Source organism: Echinops telfairi, unplaced genomic scaffold (assembly GCF_000313985.2).
Source record: "Echinops telfairi isolate 266 unplaced genomic scaffold, ASM31398v2 ScPeMD7_7412;HRSCAF=8450, whole genome shotgun sequence".
Taxonomy (NCBI): Eukaryota; Metazoa; Chordata; class Mammalia; order Afrosoricida; family Tenrecidae; genus Echinops; species Echinops telfairi.
Window position 1 is genome coordinate 11,484,216 of NW_022111312.1, and position 22,311 is coordinate 11,506,526.

At 49.7% G+C, this 22,311-nt stretch overlaps 2 protein-coding genes across 7 annotated transcripts in view; one reads left to right on the top strand and one right to left on the bottom strand.

Moving 5' to 3' along the window:
- Nucleotides 1-7,705, top strand: part of HVCN1 (hydrogen voltage gated channel 1) — a 31,018-nt gene extending 23,313 nt beyond the window's left edge. For both annotated transcript variants that reach the window (XM_045296747.1, XM_004709579.4), the window contains 4 exons: nucleotides 3,419-3,523; nucleotides 5,083-5,314; nucleotides 6,963-7,075; nucleotides 7,359-7,705. In XM_045296747.1, the coding sequence (XP_045152682.1) occupies nucleotides 3,419-3,523; nucleotides 5,083-5,314; nucleotides 6,963-7,075; nucleotides 7,359-7,418 (510 nt within the window). In that variant the 3' untranslated portion in view covers nucleotides 7,419-7,705. The remainder of the gene's footprint in view (nucleotides 1-3,418; nucleotides 3,524-5,082; nucleotides 5,315-6,962; nucleotides 7,076-7,358) is intronic.
- A 349-nt stretch (nucleotides 7,706-8,054) lies between these two features.
- The window catches only part of TCTN1 (tectonic family member 1), a 26,280-nt gene continuing 12,023 nt past the window's right edge, over nucleotides 8,055-22,311 (bottom strand). For 3 of the 5 annotated variants that reach the window (XM_004709581.2, XM_045296745.1, XM_045296746.1), the window contains 10 exons: nucleotides 21,299-21,386; nucleotides 19,785-19,894; nucleotides 18,591-18,611; nucleotides 15,881-16,018; nucleotides 15,207-15,332; nucleotides 14,770-14,855; nucleotides 14,098-14,238; nucleotides 12,722-12,884; nucleotides 10,020-10,145; nucleotides 8,055-8,792 (listed from right to left, as the gene is read on the bottom strand). In XM_004709581.2, coding sequence (XP_004709638.1) covers nucleotides 8,649-8,792; nucleotides 10,020-10,145; nucleotides 12,722-12,884; nucleotides 14,098-14,238; nucleotides 14,770-14,855; nucleotides 15,207-15,332; nucleotides 15,881-16,018; nucleotides 18,591-18,611; nucleotides 19,785-19,894; nucleotides 21,299-21,386 — 1,143 coding nt within the window. In that variant the 3' untranslated portion in view covers nucleotides 8,055-8,648. The remainder of the gene's footprint in view (nucleotides 8,793-10,019; nucleotides 10,146-12,721; nucleotides 12,885-14,097; nucleotides 14,239-14,769; nucleotides 14,856-15,206; nucleotides 15,333-15,880; nucleotides 16,019-18,590; nucleotides 18,612-19,784; nucleotides 19,895-21,298; nucleotides 21,387-22,311) is intronic. The other 2 variants (XM_045296744.1, XM_045296743.1) reach the window with 2 other exon arrangements.

The window sequence follows — 22,311 nt, forward strand, 5'->3', positions numbered from 1 at the left end:
GGAACTGTCAGTCCCGTTGTTTTCTCCTCCAGATTGTTCATCCAGCCTGTCCTATCCAGACAGGCCTGCGATACACGCGTTTTACCGCAATAGCACAATGACAAACTAAACACTGGCAATGGGAACAAAACACTCATTCGCCCAAGCCAACACTGAAGGCCCCATTCCGAGCTGACCAAGGCCAACGGGGTCCAACCCTTCATTTGTAAAGTGATGCAAGCAATGTCTACCTGCCTGTGCCCCACTGTTAGCCTCAAGGGGTACCATGAGAGACGAGGCGCACCCTCTCTTGGGAGTAGCAAAGGGCCCTGCACTTCTAGACTGGCCCATCCGGAGCCTCCCTGTGCCCCCAGCCCTAGGCGCTGAGGCCCGGGGGCTGGAAGCATGTTTCAGGTCCCTGGAGAATGCAGGTGAGCCAGTCACCTTGGGGAAGTGGGAAGCTCCCATCAGTCCAGTTCAGGGACAGAGCCGTTTTGCTCCACTCTTGTCTACCTCGTCCTAAGCCGGAGTCCACCATCTCCTCCCGGTGCCACTGTGGACAGCCCTTCTGGAAACAGAGGCCCAGCTCTTGCCTCTCATGTCACCGGCTTTGTTCAGGGCGAAACAGGAGAGAAGATGAATTTCATCTTTTTCTCCCTCTTGTGTGGCTGGAAGCACGGAAACCAGTCAACGGCCGCCACGCTCCCCGAGCACCAGCCCGCTCCCTCTGTGGCTGTGACAGGAAACGAAACGTGGTATTAAGTTGTTGGGATTGAAATCCCAAACCCTCAATTTCAGGAGCAGAAGGAAGGAGCCAGCTTCCTCCCAGCTGCAAGAGGGAGCCCTGGACCGCCCCCAGGGTGGGGGTGGGGGCGGACATCTCCCAGCCTGCTTGCTGGAGGCTGACACCCTGAGCTGGGACTCCCAGAGACCCTCCTACTGAGAGGAGTAGGCTACCATCACATAAGTCGAGATGCTTATTCATTTGTCAACTGCTTATCATACACCTTCTTTGTGCTGGAGTAAGGTGCACTGCTGACATTGTGGGCTACACTTTGACCTGCTAACCTCAAGGTCGGCAGTTCAAATCCACCAGTCATCCCGAGGTGACAGATAAGGCTATCTGCACCCATAACGATTTAGTCTCAGAAACCAAAAGGGGCAGCCCTACTCTGCCCTGTAGGGTCACTCTGAGTGGGAAGAACCCCATGTTGGTGAGCTTGGCTTACCTTGGTTTCTGTGCTGGGTGAGGTACAGCCACAAGCCAGGCAAGGACAGTCCCTGACCTGAATGACTCCTGTGGCCCAGAGCGAGAGGACACCTCACTCAACTCTCCTTGCAGATGCAGCTGAAGCATTCCACGAGGGCTCGGGAGATGCTGGGACAGAGGAGACTTGACACAGGACTAAGGTGGCAGGGTGGGTCTCAGAGGAGGCGGCATTTTAGCTGGCATCTGAGGGCTGAGCACAAGTGTGCTCAGTGTGGGGAGAGGAGCTACCCAGGCTGAGGAGACAGGTGGGAAAGACTAGCAGCAGAGGGAGAGCTGGGCCAGCGTGGTCACAGCAGGTCCGGTCACTTGCCCGAGGGACAGGTGGCCAAACAAGGTGCATGTGGAAACAGGCTCTGAGCAGAAACAGGAAGCAAGGTGGGAGAGAGAGGAGTTCAAGGGTTGTGATGTTCCCTAGGCAGAACCAGCAAAGCAGGAGGTTCTTTCTGCCAGCATCCCACCTGTTGGGATGGTGTCACGAGACCAAAGTCTCTTGGCAGATGGCAGAGCGCTGCCACTTGTTGCACAGGGATGACACACCGAGGGGAACAACAGAGGGTAGAATTATGACAGCGGACGGTGGCCCCGAAAAATGAGAGCAGCCTTCCTTTAAAAGAAAAAAATCCTGGTGGCAAAATATTTATCAGATAAGGTGACAGAAACCAAACATTTTTCCATTTTAACAATCTTCACGTGACCATCTCAGTGCGACTGACCACATTCACCATGCGTGCACCCAGCACCACCCACAAGCCCAAATGGTTTTCCTCGCCCCTGATATTCCTAGAGATTTCATCGAAGTGGGGACATACAATATCGAGCCGCCTCCAGCAGACGCGCTCACTCGGTGTGATGCTTTCAGGGTTCAGCCCAGCCGTGGCGTTCCTGGTGCCAGAACTTCATCCCTCTTCCTGGCTGCTTAGGGACGGACCACAGTGTGTTGATTCATCATCTGTGGATGGACATTTGGGTCACTGCCACCATTTGGCTCTTCTGAATGTGGCTGTTTTCGGAAAGGCACAGCTGGCCCTGGGCTTAGCTGACAAGAGGATGGAGTTTGATGACCTTGGGCCTGCCTCTTATTATCTCGATGCTGCGTGTTCACAGTATTAACAGTAGGAGCTCTCGGCTGTAATGCAGCACAAGATGGGTAAACAAACACCAGAGCCTTCAACGGGTGTCTGGGAAAGCTGCGTGCAGAGCAAGTCCCTGTAAACCATGCCATCAAGTACTTTCATGACGTCAATTCCTGGAGCTAAAGGTTGAAGCGGTCAAAAGGGTCAGTACTCCATTCTGGCACAGGCCTGAGCTTTGTCATCTGAACGCTGGGCCTGCAGAAGTTACCCAGAGAGTAGCAGATTCATTGTCAGAGGTCAAACTCTCAACCTGAGGGTGTACAAAGCAAAAGCAAGCTCCTGGAGGAAGCGATGGTCTGGAATGTTCGTGGGGAAAGAGTGTTAGGGTTCTTCGGGGTTCCTTCCACGGCTGCCCTTTCCCTTGCTGTGACCACCTCTCCGTGGTCGCCTCGAGTTCCCTCACCCCAACACATGCCCACCTCCATCACCCTCCCTGCACTGCCCTCAAAACACTCGCACTCCACTTAGCACCCTCCGGCCCCCTCCGCCAGTACGGTACCAGGCACACAGGCACACGGGGTGAGGCCCTGTGGTGGGGGGGCCACATAGCAGTTCTTTTCAATTCTTCAGGAAACCCAGAGTTCTGGCTTCCGGGTGGTCACATGCATGTTGCAGAGTGGGTGTTCCAGCTCGTGGGCAGGAGCTGTTCTATCCATACAGTGGGGAATCATCATCACTCACTGCCCAAAGCAGGCAGTCCCTTCTAGGGCTCAGATCACTGAAGTTAGGGGTGCCTGGAATCGTTTCATGATCATCTGTTCTCCCGGCAAAGAGGACACGTTTAACACTTATTGGCATCTAGGACTTAGCAGTGGGGTTTTGGAGATGCTTAGGAACAGTGAGTGGGTTACAGGGGAACTAGGAGAGACTGCGGGCAGGGAAGGCAGAGTCCACTAGAAGGCAGCAGGGAGGAGGGGGCAGCTGTGGGGGAGAGGCAGCTGGGCTAGTCTGAATCCAGTGTGTCCAGGCCATGCTGACAGCTGACAGCAGGATCCCCGGTATGTCTCACAGTCTGTCCCAAACATCCCCGTTGCAGGTGGTCATCATTTGCCTGGTCATTCTGGATGCCCTCCTGGTGCTCGCCGAACTGATCCTGGACCTGAATATCATCCAGCCTGACAAGAATAACTATGCCATCAAGGTAGCGTGTCGTGTCAGCCACTGCTGGCTTCGCTTGCCCACACCCTAGGCAGAGTGGGGCAGGCGTGCATGCACCACTGCCACCCCATACCAGCCAGTGTACCCTCCCTTCGAGTGGCGGATGCTTTTCCAGATTGAAACTCCAACAGAAGCATCACAGCACCTGAACCAAGGAGGGTGGGCTGTGTCGTGCATACCCCATCAATGGCAGAGAACGCCCCTGGGGTGTCCTTCCTGTTGTATCATGAGGCAGCCCAGGGCCAGTGACACCAAGCTGGGTCCCCTAGTTACGGCAGGAAATGCTGTGCTGCCCCACCATCCAAGTGTCTTTCCCGGTGCTGTGGGCAGTGGTCAGCCCAGTGGTGGTGAGCCGACTTGAGACCCTTACTGGGTCCTGGATAAAAGGGGTCATCTTCTCATCTTGTCTTCCCTCGCCTTCTGTCTCTGAAGCAAGAGCCTCCCGTTTTCTCTAGCTGTGAGCATGTGCGTGTCCCATCGGGGACACAAGCATTCTGTCAATCATAGGCCTTTTTTTTTTAAATTTTATCAGGGGCTCATACAACTTTTATTACAATCCATACATACATCAATTGTGTCAAGCACATTTGTACATTCGTTGCCCTCATCATTCTCAAAACATTTGCTCCCCACTTAAGCCCTTGGTATCAGTTCATTTCCCCCTTCCCTCATGAATCCTTGATAATTTATATTTTGTCACGTCTTACACTGTCCGACATCACCCTTCACCTACTTTTCTGCTGTCCGTCCCCCATAGTGGAGGTTATAATCAATTCCCCCTTTCTACCCCACCTTCCTTCCACCCTCCCGGTATCACCACTCTCACCACTGGTCCTGACGTGATCATCTGTCCTGGATTCCCTGTTTCCGGTTCCTAACTGTACCAGTGTACATCCTCTGGTCTAGCCAGATTTGTAAGGTAGAATTGGGATCATGATAGTGGGGGGGGGGGAGCATTTAGGAACTAGAGGAAAGTTGTATGTTTCATCGTTGCTACACCATAGACCTTCTTTGTGATGCCCACATTGTCCTTGTCACAGTCAGTCCGAGCCCCTAGGAGCTGACCACTCCATCCTTCAGGCAAGGATCTGGGAGCCTGTCCCTGATTTCTGGCACAAGGAAATATCCCAATCTTTGTACTTTTATCCCCATGCACTGCATATAGCAGTTAATTTAGTGCGTACTTTATAAACCAAGATCTGGGACCCCTTTTAGCAGCCAGCCCACCCTGGTGCTCAAAAAGTTTTACTCATCTGACAGCTGGTGCTGCAAACCACCTGACCTGTCTTGTGCACCTGAGAGTTTAGCTGCCGGGTCAACCCCTAGCAGGGGGATTGGTGGGGCCAAGGTGTCTGTCCATATGTTCTGAACCCCAACACACGTGGGGTGGGTGCTCTGCACAGAGAGGAGCAGGGCTTCGTCCATCACGTCTACAACCGTGTCCCCCACAGGGCTGGGCACCTGGCCCATGGGAGTGGACTGTTGGATGAATGGGCGGCCCTGCCCTGTCCTGACCAGGCTTCCCCACCTGCCTGCCTGCAGGTGTTGCACTTCATGAGCATTGCCATCCTGACCCTCTTTATGGTGGAGATTTTCTTCAAGATCTTCGTCTTCCGCCTGGAGTTCTTCCACCACAAGTTTGAGATCCTCGATGCCATCGTGGTGGTGGTTTCCTTCGTCTTCGACATCGTCCTCCTCTTCCGGGAGCATGAGTTTGAGGCTCTGGGCCTGCTGATTCTGCTCCGACTGTGGCGGGTGGCCCGCATCATCAACGGTGAGCCTGTCTGCTCCCCAGCTCACCTCACAGGGCTCCCCCTCCCCCCGATCCCAGAGAAAAATGAGGTCGTGGGACCGAGAGCCCGAGTGGCTGCCATGTGACCCTGCCTTCCCCTTGGGCCACCTTCTCCCCATCATTAAAAGACACAGGAAATGGGCCGTGGGCTGTCCCTAACCCACCCCCTCCCAGCTTGCTTCCCAGAATGCATCTAGCTTTGCATTTGGCATTTCCAAAACCTGTCCTGCCTTGGGACGTGTTCCACCCCCCACCAGCAACAAGTCGGACAGAGCAGGACCGCTCCACATGGTTCCCCCAGCTGTCATCTCTCTGAGACAGACGGCCACGTCTTTCTCCTGTGGAGTGGCCAGCTGGCTCACTATCTAGAGCTCTGCCGCACCAGCCTACACGAAGCTCGAGCTTATTCCATGGCTGTGGCTTGGCCATGCAGCGAGGATTGGGAGCCCCTAGGCTGGGGGCTGTAGGTCACTGTCAGGATGAGTGAGCAACGGTGACCTAGGTGGAGACAGGCTGGTCCTCCAACACTGAGCTCCCCCTTGGTGGCCTCTTCTGCCCACATCCAAGAGCTAGCTGTTCCAGTTACAGAGCCTGGGCCGCCCTGGCTCTGCCTCTGGGTACTGGCTGGCTTCAAGGGTCAATCACCAGCAAGCTCAGGTGTAATCTCTAGAATAAAATCCATGAAGGACACTCACCTGGGCTCTGCTGAGTCGCTATGACTTGAGGGCAGTAAGTTTGTTTTGGTTATGGGGGGAATCACGGCTTATGCTGTTTATGTCAATAGACAGAAAATAACTTGACAAAGACTATGTGCGGGTGACTGTATCAACCACGACTGACTGTAAAGGACTGCGTAACCACAGCTCCTACGCATGCCTCTCACCGTGCCCCCACGCCATGGGATGAAGCCAACAGTCTGAGGTTTGGTGTGCTCCCTGTCTAAGCATGAGCCGACAGAGAGCAGCTGGCCAGTGTCTGTGTGACACTGCTGGATGCTCTGAGTGCACACCACCAACCAGAGGGATCTGGGGTGCTGACTCCATGCCCAGGGGCATTGCCTGTGCGGTAGCATGTTGAGACGGGGGCACCCTCACTTAGATGATGGCATCACTGTCCAAAGACAGGCCACCGGCAGAGTCTTTGGAGGGCACGGTCCCATACTTTGTGGGCATCTGGGAGCCAGCAATGAAGCTGAGGAGGGCCTATCAGCCAAGACGTAGGTTGCTATCTGACACCAATGCTGGCCACCACGGTGGAGGCTGAGGGTCGGGGAATGCTCATCCCACCACAAGCTGTTTTCAGCCCTGGCCTCATGACCTCTGTGGGCACTGCTGCCCGTGATGCTGCTGCCACAGTGCCTTCTGGTCTAGAGCGTGACACCCTGACGGAGGCTATTTTTAAGGATGTCTCAACCTCTGTGGGCTGAAGAGAAGGATTTCACAATTGGGTGCCGAGTAGCTCAAGAAATAATCTGACAGTCATCGTTCTAATGCCTGTAATTAATGGCTACGAGTTTTACTTGTGTCCACTCTCTATAGTATCTGCCTGTTGTCTAGGTATGTCCTTAAAGATACAGTAAAAAGGCTTTTTCTAGTAAGTGTCAAGTAGAAACCAGCCATTGTGTTTTCAGGGATAATTATCTCAGTGAAGACACGTTCAGAGCGGCAGCTCTTAAGGTTAAAGCAGATGAATATACAACTCGCTGCCAAGATCCAGCACCTGGAGTTCAGCTGCTCTGAGAAGGTAAAAGGACTTCCCTGAGAGACACCATCCATTTGTCAGCGTCCCTGCCCTGCTTCTTCTCCTGTGGGCAGCCCTGCTCTTGGCTATGCCCCCTGGGTGTCCCTGGTCACCACGGACACTGCTGCTCCCTGCCCCCTATCCGGCTGCCACATTCTCCTTCAGGTGATGGGATTCTGCTGTCTTTCACCCATTTTATGTCCTGTGCTCAGAGAATGACTGTCAGTGCTGGTGAGGCTCAGAGCAGGGAGTGAACGCCGATGTTTGTCTGCTTTTGTACCAATAGGAGCAAGAGATCGAGAGGCTTACCAAGCTGTTGAGACAGCATGGACTCCTTGGTGAGTGAACTAGGCGCTCTCCAACTCCACCTCGAAGAGAACCGGCCTGGGCTGGGCCGGGCCCGAAGGACGGCAGCCTTTCCCGGGTCAGTTGGGGGAGGTTTGGTTCTGTGCTTCTGACCCCTTCTAAGCCAGCTTTGGTTCCGTGTGAAGTCTGTATTTCTTGGTCCTGGGTGTGGCCTACAGTGAGTGTCCCACAGGCCCAACCCTCACCATACAATCAGTTTATCCTATAGCCCAGTGCTCCCACCCAGCCCCCCTACCTTCCTGTACAATAAATGTTTCCTGGACTGATTTTCCTGTGGGGAACACTTGACTCTGGCTTGGAGAGAACAAGGTGTCGGGCAGTTACTCACATGTATCAGAAATCTCTCATCCAACCTTCTTTTCTAGAGCAGGAACACCTTCCACACCAGCATGCTCAAAGACCAAAGAAAGGTCTGTTTTTATTTTCACACAGTTCTGAGCAGCGTCCTTTACCCCGGCCCCCATCCCCCAGGAGGCCGCTCTAGGGTCCAAGTCCCTTCACCCCACACAGCTGCATCCCCAGCTTCTAGCGGGCCCTGCCTCCTCCCGCCACCTGACAACATGGTTCTCATTACTGTACAATTAATGTACAAAATAAGCCTGCCCCCCCACCCCCACCCCGCAGGGTCCTCCTCCGCGATTCTTCCCAGCTCCCACCCCTTGAGCTGCTCTTCACATCACACCCGCCACCAGGAGATCCCAAGCCAGGCTCAGCCATGGCAATTAGAGCCAGGCTGCTGCGCTGTATAATTACCATGATATACAGGGGTGGGGGAGATCCCCCTCCATGAGGCTTTGTGCTCCGCTTGTTCCATGTTAGATGATAGCCTGCTATTCTGGTAGTTATATTAAGGGGGCCCAGAAAGGCAAGAAGACCACTCATATTGCTAAAAGAAGGCACACTTGGGTGGTGGGAGGACACACCCAGAACCCTGCGCTACCTGGTGCTCTGCTCTCCTTGCTGCCTCCCCGAGGCTATTCCATGTCCACTTTCAATGACAAGGCTGCTGATGGTCAAGACCAGGCGTCTTCCCCAGTCTCCACTCCAACCAAGCTGACTAAAATCCCTCCAACCCCCAATGTCAGGAGCGCAGAGTAGAGGGGGCGGTAGTGGCTGGGCAGCCGTAAGGGCCTTCTGTCCATGTGCCTGCCATACTCAGGGAAACGTCCTCACGGCCACACCATGCAGCATCCTTGTTGAGCGACGCACGTCACACAAATGGGAAGAAGAAGTTGAAGGGCAGCCTGGCATTGATGGTTGGCCGTGCTCGGAAGCCCGCCTCTGCAGGTGCAGACACGTCCACAAACGTGACCCCAGTGGAGATGAGTAGAATCTTTTCACTTCCCGTGTCGGCCTGTAATCAAGTGAAGAGTGAGCCGAGCCCTGCACATAGAGTGGCACCAGAAGAGCTGGGACCCACTTGGTGTCCTTCCCACTCGGCCACTACCAGCCACAGTGGGAGGCTACCCAGCCACTGACTTGGAGTTACAATTGTTACCCAAACTGCTAATGCAGGTCACAAGTCAGTTTTCTAAGAATTTTACAGGTCAAATTGAAACAAGATTGTGAATAAGTAGGATATAAAGCAGGGGGTCCTCAAACATGGCCCGCCGGCCACATGCAGCCAGGTGTTTTTGCCCCGTTTTGTTTTTTACTTCAAAATAAGATCTGTTCAGTGTGCATAGGAATTTGTTCACAGGTTTTTTTAAACTATAGTCTGGCCCTCCAACGTCTGAAGGACAGTGAACTGTTTAAAAAGTTTGAGGACCCCTGATATAAAGAATTCAGATGGTTTAATTTTTAGTACTAAACCTTTGCCAAAAAACAATTCCAAATATCAAGTATGAGTTTTCGTTTGACCTGTGCCAGAAGCTATTCTTTAACATTTGAGAGTCAATCTGTAGGAACAGCCCCATAGCCTTTATCAAGATGTGGCAATACCATAACAACAGTATCATGCTTGGTAAAGGAGAGGATCAATTAAAAAGGGAAAAGCTCCCAACAAGTTAGACTGACACAGTGGCCGCAACCAACAGGCTCACACATGGGCACCAGGGGAGGATGGTGCAGGCCGGGCAGGCCTTCCTGCTCTTGCACATCGGGTCACTGACTCCACGACACCACGGCCAGCCACAACAGTAGGCAAACTGAAATCATCTAAACACAAATTTTAGGGCTCTCCATAACAAAGGAGGCTGAAAAGGGTGAGGGAGGGGAGTCACTTCCCTCAACTTCTCACTTCACCGATCATTTCTAGTTGGACACGTGTTGTGAGAGAGTCGTGGTGTCTCCCTTGGTGTGATCCGACCCAGGTGACAATGAGCCTTCGGATGACTCCCTTCTGCATCACCTAATACGAGCTTCATGTCCTCTTCGAAACCTCTGGCAGGCCTCTATGTGCAGTCATGTGCTCAGAGAGAGCCACCTGCAGCTGGGACCTATTTTACCCGTATGTAAAGATGAGGTTGAAGGACTGCACCATCTCCTTCTGCCCTGGCTGGCCCTGACCACGGGACATCACAGTGGAAGTGCTCGAAGACCCCACTCTTAGCCGGTACTTGTAAACTACATCCAGGCCTACCTCAGGAAACGAGGAGAAAAAGAGGTTTGCTGTCACATTGACGATTTTAGCCTGTGGGTTCACCAAGGACCCATATTTAGTCCACTTCACTTCTATCACCAATGCCACCGGAACCTGGCAAGAATCCTGCAAAAGCAAACGCTGTTCAGTCAGTCTGGACACGACCCAGCTTCAAATCAGAGTGCACCTGTGGTCCAAGAGTTTTAATTATAAAATGTTTCACACGTTGGAGCAGTAGTTCTCAACCTTCTAATGCCATGGCCCTTTAATACAGTTCCTCATGTTGTGACCCCCAACCATAAAATGATTTCACTTGCTATTTCTTAACTAATTTTGCTACTGTTATGAATCAGGCAAGGCCTGTGAAAGGGCCATTTGAACCCCAAAGGGGTCGTGACCCACAGGTTGAGAACCACTGTGTTAAGCGTGTTCTGAACGAGAGGAGTAAACAGACTCAAAGCCAGATAAAACCTGCTTAAGAAAGTGCAGGGGGATGGACAACAGAAAAGTGGGTGAAGGGAGACGTCAGACAGTGTAAGAAGATATGACAAAATAATAATTTATAAATTATCAAGGGTTCAAGAGGGAGGGGGGAAAATGAGCTGATATTAAGGGCTCACGTGGAAAGCAAATGAATTGAGAATGATGAGGGCAACAAATGTACAAATGCGCTTGACACAATGGATGTATGTACGGATTGTGATAAGAACTGTAGGAGCCCCCAATAAAATTATTAAAAAAAGAAAAAGAAAGTGCAGGGAGTACTCAGTGCTCCCAAAGTACTTCAACACCCTGGGAGTTTCGAGACTCCCCAGACCCAACTGGGGGGCCTCCCGGGCCTGAATGGCTATAACTTCACCACGGGAAACTCCGGCCAGGCTCCCTCTACCTCTGAGACATGAGAAGAACACCTGGCAGTGGGAAGGGGATGGCCTTATAAATAGACTGAAACTACACCGGATCCCACCTCACGTCACATGAAGGAGCACTTAGAGGCAATTCAAGTGCTTCTTTTCAACGATCTAATGCAATCAGCTGGCAATTATGATGTCACATTTAGGTGTACAGGCTGTGTATACTTTCTCAGAGATACTAATACGTCTTCAACTGGACCCTGAGGAGGGTACATAAGGTCACTCTGAGTGGGAGCAGCAACTAGTGAGGACAGCAGCTGAACTGAGAGCAGATGGACCACAGTCTTGCTGCCAGGGTCAAGTCTGAAGTGGCAGGAGCCAGGCCAGAGACCTTGGAGAGCTCTGGTCCACCCCAGGGGAAACCGTTGTGTGTGGGGCCTCCCCGACCTTGGTCTCGCCCTTCGAGCACTTCAGTTGGTGAAGTGTGGTAGCTGCAGGATGGGTAATGGGGACACAGCTCTGGTGTGCAGGTGATAGTTTTCCAAAATAAGTTTCTTTAAAAGTCCATCTAGTGAAGGCATGAAAAGCAATCAGGCCAGCTCAATTTGGTACTGGTCCAAAAGGCGTTGATGGAAGGAAGTCTGAGTCTGGAACTGCCTTTCAGGAAACTGCACGCGGAGAAACTCTGGAGGTGAAGCAACAGGCAGCTGCTATCGATTGCACTTAGCAGCTGGTCTCCTGCCTGCTTCTCCCTGGGTTTCCTGGAAGGCTGGTACCCAGGCTGCTGCAGGCCCTGAGTGCCCTGGCTTCTCCTCTCAACCTGTGTTCCCCTGCCCCAAGGGGCCTGACACAATTTGCCTGGTGCACTGAGGTGGCAGAGCAGAGCCAGGGCTTGGCAGCTGAGCAGCAGGGCCTGAGTAATCACCAGTCTCTGCTGGGACTCAGAAGGGAGGGCCGCCTAGCCGTGAGCTCATCCTCACCCCCATTGTCCCCAAGCTATAAATATGCTAAGCGGATAATGAGAGGCCTGAAGAAACCGTGTAAGGAAAAGCTGGGCAATTAGAGGCTTGAGGGAGAACATGCCTCAGTGAGGAGGGCAGGCCCACACGCTGACTGCAGAGACAAAAGAGAGAGGTGGGCAGGAGCCTCACGTGGGAACAGGAACCTATTTGTAGGATGTCAACTTCCCTTAAACTCTCCTAGGGCCTTCTGAATTGAAAGCTCTCAAGTGTGGGCTGCAGGAAGCTGGGAGGGCTGGGGGAGAGGACTCTCCACCTCCGGGAACCAGCCTCAGGTGTGTCTGTCTGAATGATGGGGATGCAGAGAAGACTCCTGTACCACCATCCCCATCCATGACAAGGAGGGGTGTTCCCACTGAGGGCGGACACCTCTCAGCAAGCTTAGCACTGTGACTATCACCCCCATAGCTCAGACCAAGAAAAGAAGGCTACCAAGAGACCAGGTCAATATTCAGGACCCAGGCCAATCCAACAACAAAGTTCGGGCTTCCACCCAGAGCCCATTCAAGGCATCTATAGTAAGGTGACCAGACGTCCCTCTTTTGGTGGGACAGTTCCAATTTTTAATAATTTTTCCCGTGTCCCACAGTATTTTAAAAACATCCTGATTTTTGGAAAGAATGCACAATAAGCTAGGGTATACGGTTTTCAGCTGCCATGTGGCTATTTCGCCAGGATATGAGTTTTATCAATGGTGTCCCGTTTTACCAGTGTTAAAATCTGGTCACCTTAATCTACAGCAATATTCCAGCTTCCCCGACAGCCTCTCGCTCCCCACGCAAAGATGAGGAGCCTGGAAGTGGGGAAGATGTCTTCCAGGGGTCCTTACCTTCATGCTGAATGAATGGCTGAGGACGTGGACGGGCACCCAGTCCAGCACATCCTGGACCTGGGAATTACCAAAAGGAGCTACATAATCGGGGAAGCCCTGGCCTTTGAGCAGGCTCTTCACCTTCTGCGCTGTGAGTTGACATGGGACAGCACTGGCCACCCTGGGGGAGGGAAGACAGGTCAACGCTAAGCTGCTGTACTACCATTTCTAAGGCTCGAGGGCATGCGGTTCTCGCCAGTTTCCTTCCCTCATTCTCAAAAGATGGCGGCGTCATTGGACAGGAGCTACGGTGCCTCTAACTTTGCAGAATCTAGACAGTTGGCCAGGGAGGTGAGGTCAAATAGTGTTTCCCACACTGTGTTACAGAGAGGCTCTGTGTGAGGGTTCCGCCGGGGTAAGTCTGGGAAACGTTTCCCAGCCCACCTCCCTCCTGCAGGCCAGATGTAAGGCTCTGAGAAGCCCGACAACAGTGAGGATTCACATTTCAACTTGAATTTGCTACTTCCCAAACATACTAGGCCCTAGGCCTCCCTGCTCCGGAAATCTTGTGGGATTATATACCATAGAATTGACACTGAGAGGAACTGGTCTAAAGAGATCAGAAGTAATAATGTTGGTCTAACCAAAATCATGATGTAAAACCACTTGGGGATGTGGACAAGGTTAAGTGTGCAGGCTTGGGACTGGTGTATAAAGAAACAGAGCAACCAACTCTTTATCTTTCACTGTGGGAAGTCCACAAATGACTCTGAGAAACAAAAACTCAAGAAGCAGCACTGTATAAGGTCATTTATGGATCTAAGAGCAAATTTACTCCCCAAATCAACTAGACATTGAAATTAGCTGCTTCTAGGGTGGGAAATGAGAGTGGGGCCTTCACTTGTTTTTTATAACAAGTCATGTAGAGCTATTTGCCCTTGTATATTATGCAAATGTTTGACAACAAGAGAAAAAGATAAACTGAGTTTCCTGTCGCTGGTCTTCCCGAGCTGTGTATATTAGCCCAACTCTAGGACTGGCTTGAGGGGCTGAGATGTTTTTGCTGTGCGCTCAAGTGCTTGAGGCCCATACAAAAGAAACACAGAAAGTCTGGAGATCTCTATTCTGATAGCCAGGAAAAATGGTATAGTCATCGTTCTCCTTGAAATATTGGCAAATGGTTTATTGTTGTGCAAGTTAAAGTTAGAAAACAAAAAGCTGCATCATTATATGGTGTTGCTACTACTTCTATTATTTATTAATTAGATGGGAAGCTACATTCTGGCTTTCATGTGGGCTCATCAGCCACCACAGAGGCTTCGTAAGACAGTGGGTGGGAATGCCTCATTTTCAGATCACAAACACGTTCAAACAGAAACAAGTTGTTCCCTTACCGCAGCTGACAGCCGGATTGCATATCATAACCAAATAGCACTGGTGTTCGGATCCCCTCTAGTGCTAAGCAGTCTTGCTCAGTTGTGCTGTGAAGAATGGTAAATTGTCCATATCTATTTGTTGTCTGAATAATCCCAGACATTCACAGGATGTTAAGGGCTAGCTTCCAGTATCACAAGCAGCTGGATTATGGTAAAAAAGACAGTGACATGAGATGTGAGGGAGACCAAGTATCCCTTCTCTGGGCCCTGGGATCGTGACAGTGACTTCTCAGAGAAGGAAGATGGCAGCGTTGGAGCTGTTTCCTTCGAACAGTAGATCCTCAGAAGAAAAATCCTCAGAACTTGGCCCTTCAAAAGTAATCCCAAATTTTCAAAATTCACTGTCTTCCTAAGAGTCTCTGTTTAAATGTGAAATTAAAAACTCCTAGGAGTCTAGTAACTTTTCTGCTTTAAGTACTTCACTTAAAAACATTGGCATTTCATTTCACCCCAACATCCTTAGCCCCCTCAGCTCCACTGACGTGTAGCCAACTACCCCTCCCCCTAGAAGAAAAGCTGGCTCAGCCCTGGCTCTCTATCCCACCAGCAGCCCACAGGGACCTCTGCACTATAGAGAAGTGGGGATCCTGCTTGTGCACGCCAACCACTCCACATAACCAAAAAGGATACCCCTTCTGAGGTTGAAAGCCGGCCACTAACGGGAGCCCCACAACATAACCAGGGTTTCCACTGAGAGGAACTGGCCTTGTGTTTTGCTGAAAGATAATGCAGAAATGGCAGGGGAAATATGAAATGCTTTTCATAATAAAATCTGGAATTATCATCAATAAAAGACAGTCTCCCCACCACCCCACTCAGAGTTATAAATACACCAACGGGCGTGGGAGTTCACCCCGCTGTAAGGGAATGTGCTGCTGAGATGGGAGAGGTTCTCAAGCAGAAGAGGATGCGAGGGCTCTCCTGGGTTTCATCCGCGTGCTACCTGAGCCCAACTCGGGAAGAGAAGGATGTGGTAATACTTCTCAAATGAGACTGTTTTTCTCAGTAAGAAGTTGATTTCTTTGTAACTTTACAATGCAATCTTGGTCCATATTGACCACACTTACCTGGATAAAATGAATTTCAAACATTTGCTGGATCGGAACAGCTCCACTGCTAACTGTTCCCAGAACAAGAGAGAGTCCAGCTTCTGTTACTTCACCAGCATTGGTGTATGTCAGGCTGTATTTGACCTAAATGCAAAAGGAGACCCCCATGACTCCCCATGTCCATTCCATTTCAGTGGCTACATTAATAGCATCTATGAGACCCACTAGGGAGATGAAATCCTTCCCCACTGTTCCACTTGTTTCAAGTTTTTCTCTCTTGTCCAGTTGGCTCAAGAGAGGTGGTACCCAGCTCCGCTGATCGACCAGGGGCACTTGGCTTCTGAGACCCTGTTTTCTAAGTTCCAAAGGAGCTGGCCCAAGCAGAATATGATTAGCCTTTCTGCAAAGGACACATTAAGACCAAAACAACATCTTGACATATTCTTGCAAGTCATTCACTTTGGTGGGGGTGGGGTAGTGGTGGGGAATCACACATGATTATTCCCAAGACCAGTGAAGAAATAAATCCCCTTTGATGAAAAAACATAAAGGCCAGCAGGGAGGCAAGCCAGGAAAGGGGACCCCGTAGCATGGCCAGAGCCCCCTTCAAAAGGTGTCATGTTGCCCCTTCAGGGCCCACGGTTTGAGGACCTTTAGCAGGTTGCACTTTCAAAGCCAACCTGGGGACCTACCTGAAGAACGGCATTGGTGCAGATGTTAAAATTCCCAGCACTGACAAAAGCAGGTTGCAAAGCAAGGTGAGTGTCTTTCAGCCAGCTGACCGTGTGGTTTAGAGATTTGACCACGATGGACTGAACCGTGACAGGAACCTGCAAGGAGAAGAACAACTGGATCATGAGACTCTGCCTGAGAGCTGAGTGACAAAAACTCAAATGTGTCAAGACAGGAGTGGGGGGTGGGGATGGAGGGAGAACAATGGACACCCAGTGGCTCCACATGTGCCAAGATGGGTGTATTTCACACTACATACACACACCTGTCAGAGAGCACTTTGTAAGACTATAACCCAAATGTAAAACTAGTCATCTCTGAAAACATGGATTCCACCGGAACGTGGGCATGGATGCTCACAGTGGCACTCATGAGAGGCTTAGGGGGAAAGCGACCAAAGGCGCATCAGCTGAGGAAGGGATCCAGGCAGAAAACGAACTGCTGTTCACCAGGAAAAGGAGCGAAGCACTGGAAGATGCTACAACCTGGATGAACCTAGAGGAAAAACTGGGGCTGAGTGGATGAGGCCAGTCACAAAAAAATCATGTACTGTATGACTGCATTTCTATGAAATGTCCCAAAAAGAGTGATGAAAAATGAGCCAGAATGAGGTGGTGGTGATGGCTGCACAACACGGTGAATGTACAAATCCACTGAGTTGTACACTTTAAAATGGTCAATTTTATAGTACATGAATTTGATCTGAAAAAGAAAAAGACACACAAAACCCCATCGAACCGTCAAATGCATAGATATACTCTCACTAAAATGTTTTGAGAAACAATGTACAAATGCGCTTTACACAATTGATGTGTGTATGGATTGGGATAACAGTTGTATGAGCCCCTAATAAAATGTTAAAAACAAAACAAAAAAACAACAAAAAACAACTGACTAATCTATATGTATCTGCAACAATCCACCTTCCAGTGCATTCTGCATGTTAGCAAGGCTATTCACTTCCCTGGTCCATAGTCAGGGGATTCACCAGGGGCTTAATCCACTTGTATTTCCCCTTAACATCTTTCAAAAAAAATTGAAACAGCTTTAAAATGGATCTAAAGCGAGATCAAATAAGATATTACATTTTGACCCAACTACATCTGCCATAATTGAATTACAATCTTCTTTGTCTAATAACAGGCCTAGTCACACCCCTAAACGATGATCAGAGGGGTTTTACTGGAGGTCAAATCCATGTGCGAACTCTGCAAATGAATTCTGGGCTTCAAGTGTCATCTAGAAGCTTCTGCAAACCAGGTGTTCACAATTTAAACTCTGATGCCATTCCCTCCTTTAGATTTGGATTATATTATTTATAATCCTTAGATCACACAGGCTGGTGTGCTTTTTCCAGGTGGATTTAGTTGTCACCTCACTTAAGTGTTTGCTTGTTTGAAAACAAGACTGCTAAAGGAGTTTTGGAACATTGCCACGGAGGCCAACCTGCAGGCAGGCAGAGAATAGACTGTCCTGACTAAACAATTGTGTCATTATTTTTCACCTGACTTGTAACCTATTAACTTCCCTAATAAACATCATCTGTGAAAAAGAAAAAACAAAACAAAAAAACAACTGACTGGTTATGTCTACTCACCCAACAAGGGGCCTCAAAAAGTTCCTGGAAAATGGAATTTAAGAATAATGGAATATTTCCATGAATTTTTTGAAGCCCTCAAGTATATATACATGCACATTCCACATACAGCCCAGGATACATATGTAAGCCCCCACAGACTATATACTTGACCCAATTTATACATTGCTTCTATATATACTTGATTACACACACACACCCCTCTGGGGGTATGGGAAAGAATGGATAAGTAAACTGTTTAAACAAAATTAAGAAGCCTTGGTTATCCATATGCTATTAGAGGACATTTTCTTTTTTGGCTGGTGCCAGGAGAGTGACAAAGCAACAAGCAATCCTTTAAATGGTTTGAGTCTCTAACAACAGCTGGGCCTTCGGATCTGTGTGGCAAACCTGCTATTAACGCTAAATTTTATCTCTTGGGCCTTGGGTATCCGTGGGGACTGGATTCACAGCGGCATAGGACACAGACCCTGGAAAAGTGATCTGAAAGAGACACAGCCCAAGAGCGTTTGGCCTCTGACCACAGACTGACAGACCTCTGGGGGAGAGGCTGGCAGCAAACTATGGTTAGAAGATGCCCTCAGATCAATCCCGGAGGCTCTGTGGAAAGGACACTCACTCATTTTCATATTCTATGAAGAAACATTTGCATCTCTACATTGGACCAACAGCATTCTGGGAACTACCCAACTTTCCTGTCATGAGACCAAAACACCTGAACATGCAGAAGTTAGTCACACCTGCTGTCAAATAATTACACCATCCAAACATGAAAATGTGTGAGCGGCAACTATGGGGGGAGCCCGAAACTCTGAAATGTGTTTCCAAAGGGGCTGTCCACCAAGGAGCTCCCCCCGCTTTGTCTTTGCTGGGGTTTTGGTAAATAGTTGTATTGCTGGTAGTCAGGGTCCCTTCTAATCACTCATTTTAAAGGGCTCAGAAATAAAGACAGTGGATGAAGGGACTTCAAAAAGTTTGGAAAACTCCATTATCTTTTCATTCCATTTTTCTCCATGAATTCTTTGAAGCCCCTCACATTATAAACCATCTTCTTTCCTATTAAGTAGTCTTACCTTTGTTCTTGAATTTGGCACCTAGACAAAAAGAAACCACAGATTTTAAGTTCAACAAAGACAAGCATTCCCACTGTCTTTTCTTTTTATTTGATTTAAATCATTTTATTGGGGTTCGTATAACTCATAAATCATACATACATCCATTGTGTCAAGCACATTTGTACACTTACTGCCCTCATCATTCTCAAAACATGTGGTTTCCACTTGAGCCCTTGGTATCAGCTCATTTTTTTACCCACTGTCTTTTCAAACAGGTGGATCTATAGCTTGACCGCTCCTTCGAAGGGCTCCACCTCCCTCCACTTTCTGTACCCCCTACCTTTCCACCCCCACTCACTTCTCAAATTGAACTACACCCTTCTGGGCCATTTGGAACTTTGGGAAGGATGAGCAGACATGTGTGGGGAGCCCTGGGCTGAGGGAAAACGGTGCCTGGATGCCTGAGGGGCCACTTCCAGGGCTGCTATGAGGAATCAAGGAGCTCAAAGAATGAACAGAACTGGATGGCTGGTGTGGCAGTGTGGGGGAGGTGGGCAGGGTGAAAACTAAAGCCCAGAGAACACAGGGTGCCATTGGGCACCCCTATCTCTACCCTACACACACCAACCTCCCCAAAGTGGGAAATCGGGAGGGGAGGGGCCCATCACAATATTCATGGTTTTTAATTATTGAAAAATCCCTTTTCCCGTGTACCCCTCCAAGCGGGCAGGGCTGCAAGCAGAGAGGAGAGGGTCCTTTCCGAGGACAACCTCATCCCCTGGCCCCAGTGGTCCCCTCCTCTCCTGGCTGCTTCCTGCATCTACAGCAGTGTGCAGCTGTTCCAGTCTGGTGTATGAGAGGGAGAAGGAGAGAGATCTTTTTGGTGCTAATATGATTATTTTTGTCATAAGCATTAAAATATTTCTATAATTCCTTAAGCTTTTGGTTATTTACTAAGATTTTTTAATGTGAGAAAAATATTATGGGCCTCCATCAAATAAATCAAAGCCAAATAAAAAGGGAAAGAAAACAAAACATTTTAATGACAATCTCAATAAGCACTGATGTCAGAGAAGTGGAATAATTTAAGCCTGAAGCATAATCATCTTTTGAAACTATTCTACACTTGACCTACTTTCACAGGGTACAAAGAGCAGCAGCTAAAGAACCAAAGTGATTCTTACCCTCAAGATACTTCAAAATGATGCTTACCCTCAGAATTTCAGGGCTGCTGTAAGAAGCCATGCTCAGGGCTTCGATTTCTTCACACCGTTCCAAATCTATCTCTCTGGTGCACTTCACAGCTTGGTTCACCAGAAACGCTGGCCGTCAGAGCGTTCCCAAGGGAAAAACAATACAAACAGAGACACGTCTTGACATTCCATCCAAGTTATAATCCAGGTTTAAGGCCAACAAATAAATGACAGTGCAGATATGCAATGTATTTAAAACAGGATCTTTCTATGTAATACATCCCTAGGGTTCCAATTCTCGCCAGAGGCAACCACCATAAAGTTGCTTATATAGCCTCTGGAGATGCTTTTGCCTACAAAAGTGCGCTCATGCGCGCGCCCATGTTTGTGTATGTGTGTGTGTTTTCTTTCTTTCCCTTGTGGGCACGGAGGCACAGGTGATAGCCTCTTTCACCCTCATTTGCACTGAGCAATGTCTCTTGAATATGAGCTTGTCTCAGGACATGGAGAACTTACTCAGCCTGTTTTAGGGACAATCAGTACCCTATTATAGACGAGTCATCACTTATTCAACCAAGTCCTGACGAATGGACACTGAAGTGGTGTCCCTCTCTCTATCACTCATGCGGGCATTCTCTGGATCACAGCAGTGCTGCACTCTACTCTTGGGTCTACTCTTGGGTCCGTGGGAAGAGTTTCCATAGGATCAATTTCTAGGAGAGCAGCTGGCCAGATGCAGTTCAGTGTCCTTCAGGGAGGCGGCACTGGCTTCACCAGCTGCGTAGGAGAGCACTTGCTGCCCTCAGCCTCACTGTGTTGGACTTGCCGGCCGGAGAGAAGAAACAGGTCTGTTTGGTTCCCGTTTACCCTGTTCCTCTGAGGAGTTTTCCAACCAGGTACAGGCTTCCTTCTTGTATCAAACGGCGTCTTCACGAAGCCACATGCTGTCACCCACTGCTTCTTCCCAGTGAGGCTTCCTTCAGAAGGGGAGCACCTGCCATCTGCCTCCCCTACTGAAGGGGCTCCTCTGTGGGCCCTGGGATGCCTGTGGGTGCAATGGAGCAGGGGCTGCCAGCAGACTTCCTAGGACTTGTCCCCACTCCACTGCTGCCTGAAAGAGCCTGAGCAAACACTGACCACCTCCCGGCTTCTCATCCAAACAACAACAAAAACCGGAGGCCATCGTCCTTCTTCATGGGGAGGGTTAAATGGAAACCCCATATCCACACGAGGACCAGACCCAGCTCATAGAAGGCACTTCACACACTTTAACATACAGCCGAACTTTAGTTCTGCTGAGAGAGACCTTTCCAATGACTGGCAGGGGGCCCCTTCCAGGTAGTGAGCTTCCCATCACTAGCAGGGCTCAAGCAGAGACCGCATGTGGCAGAAGAGATTCCCCCCTGAGGGTGGAAAACAGGCCTGGGTAACGTTTGAGTCTATTTTGGTCATGCAGCTTATGGAATGACAGCCACAAGCCGAAGCTAACAGCGAACTCAGCTGACAGAGAAGTTGGAGCGCCCCTTCTCCTACCTGCAGGGTTCTCGTCGATGCACAGAGAGGATGTAAGGGGAGAGGGAAATCTCAGGAAGGAATCCGGAGTCTGCAGAGGCACGCCATACTGTGAACAGAAGAACCGGGGTGGTGACAGTGTCCCCACTATGTGCACAGTCTCGTAGACACCAGGGGCACAGAGATGAGTCCATGCGCCAGGGAGTGTACATCCAACTAGCTCCGCTTTGTACAGGATATGTGAGGGGTGTGTGTGTGTGTGTGTGTGTGTGTGTGTGTAATTCCTCGAGAAAGATACTCAAGAAGCTACCTTAAGTGTTTGCCTCCCCAAACTGCAGTGAAGGGATTGGGGACAGGGGGTGAAAATGCACCACCTGCCCCAGGTTAACCTGCACTCCTGGTGACCCTGTGTGTGTCAGAATAGAGCTGTACTCAGAGCTGACTTTTTTCTAATGGCTGATTTTTCTGAAGTAGGTTACCAGGTCATTCTTCCAAAGTACCCCTAGGAGGACTTGAACTTCCAACCTTTCAGTTAACAGCCGAAGGCATGAACCATTTGCAACACCTAGGAACTCCTTAGAACAATGGGGACAATTCAAAACCCAGCATCCATCTATACAGTACCAGCACATCAAAACCAAATGCCTTGCCATTGAGTCGAGACCGATGGCGACCCTGTGTGTTAGTGTATTCTGACTGCTCTGTGGGTCTTGGGGCTGTAATTGTTAGGGCATAGGATCGCAAAACAACGGGGTGGGTTCAAAACTCCAACCTTTAGGCCAGTCATCAAGGGCGAGACATCTTCTATGTGATTCTAAGGTACGTTTTTTAACAGCATATTTAAAACTTGGGAACAGCACAAACCCATCTATCAGCAGTGGTTTGCAATGTGGCTATGAATAGGGCAGGAGAGCCTTTCCATTAAAAAAAAATCATTCTACTGGGGGTCGTACAGCTCTTACCACAATCCATACATACATCCATTGTGTCAAGCACATTTGTACATACGTTGCCATCATCATTTTCAAAACATT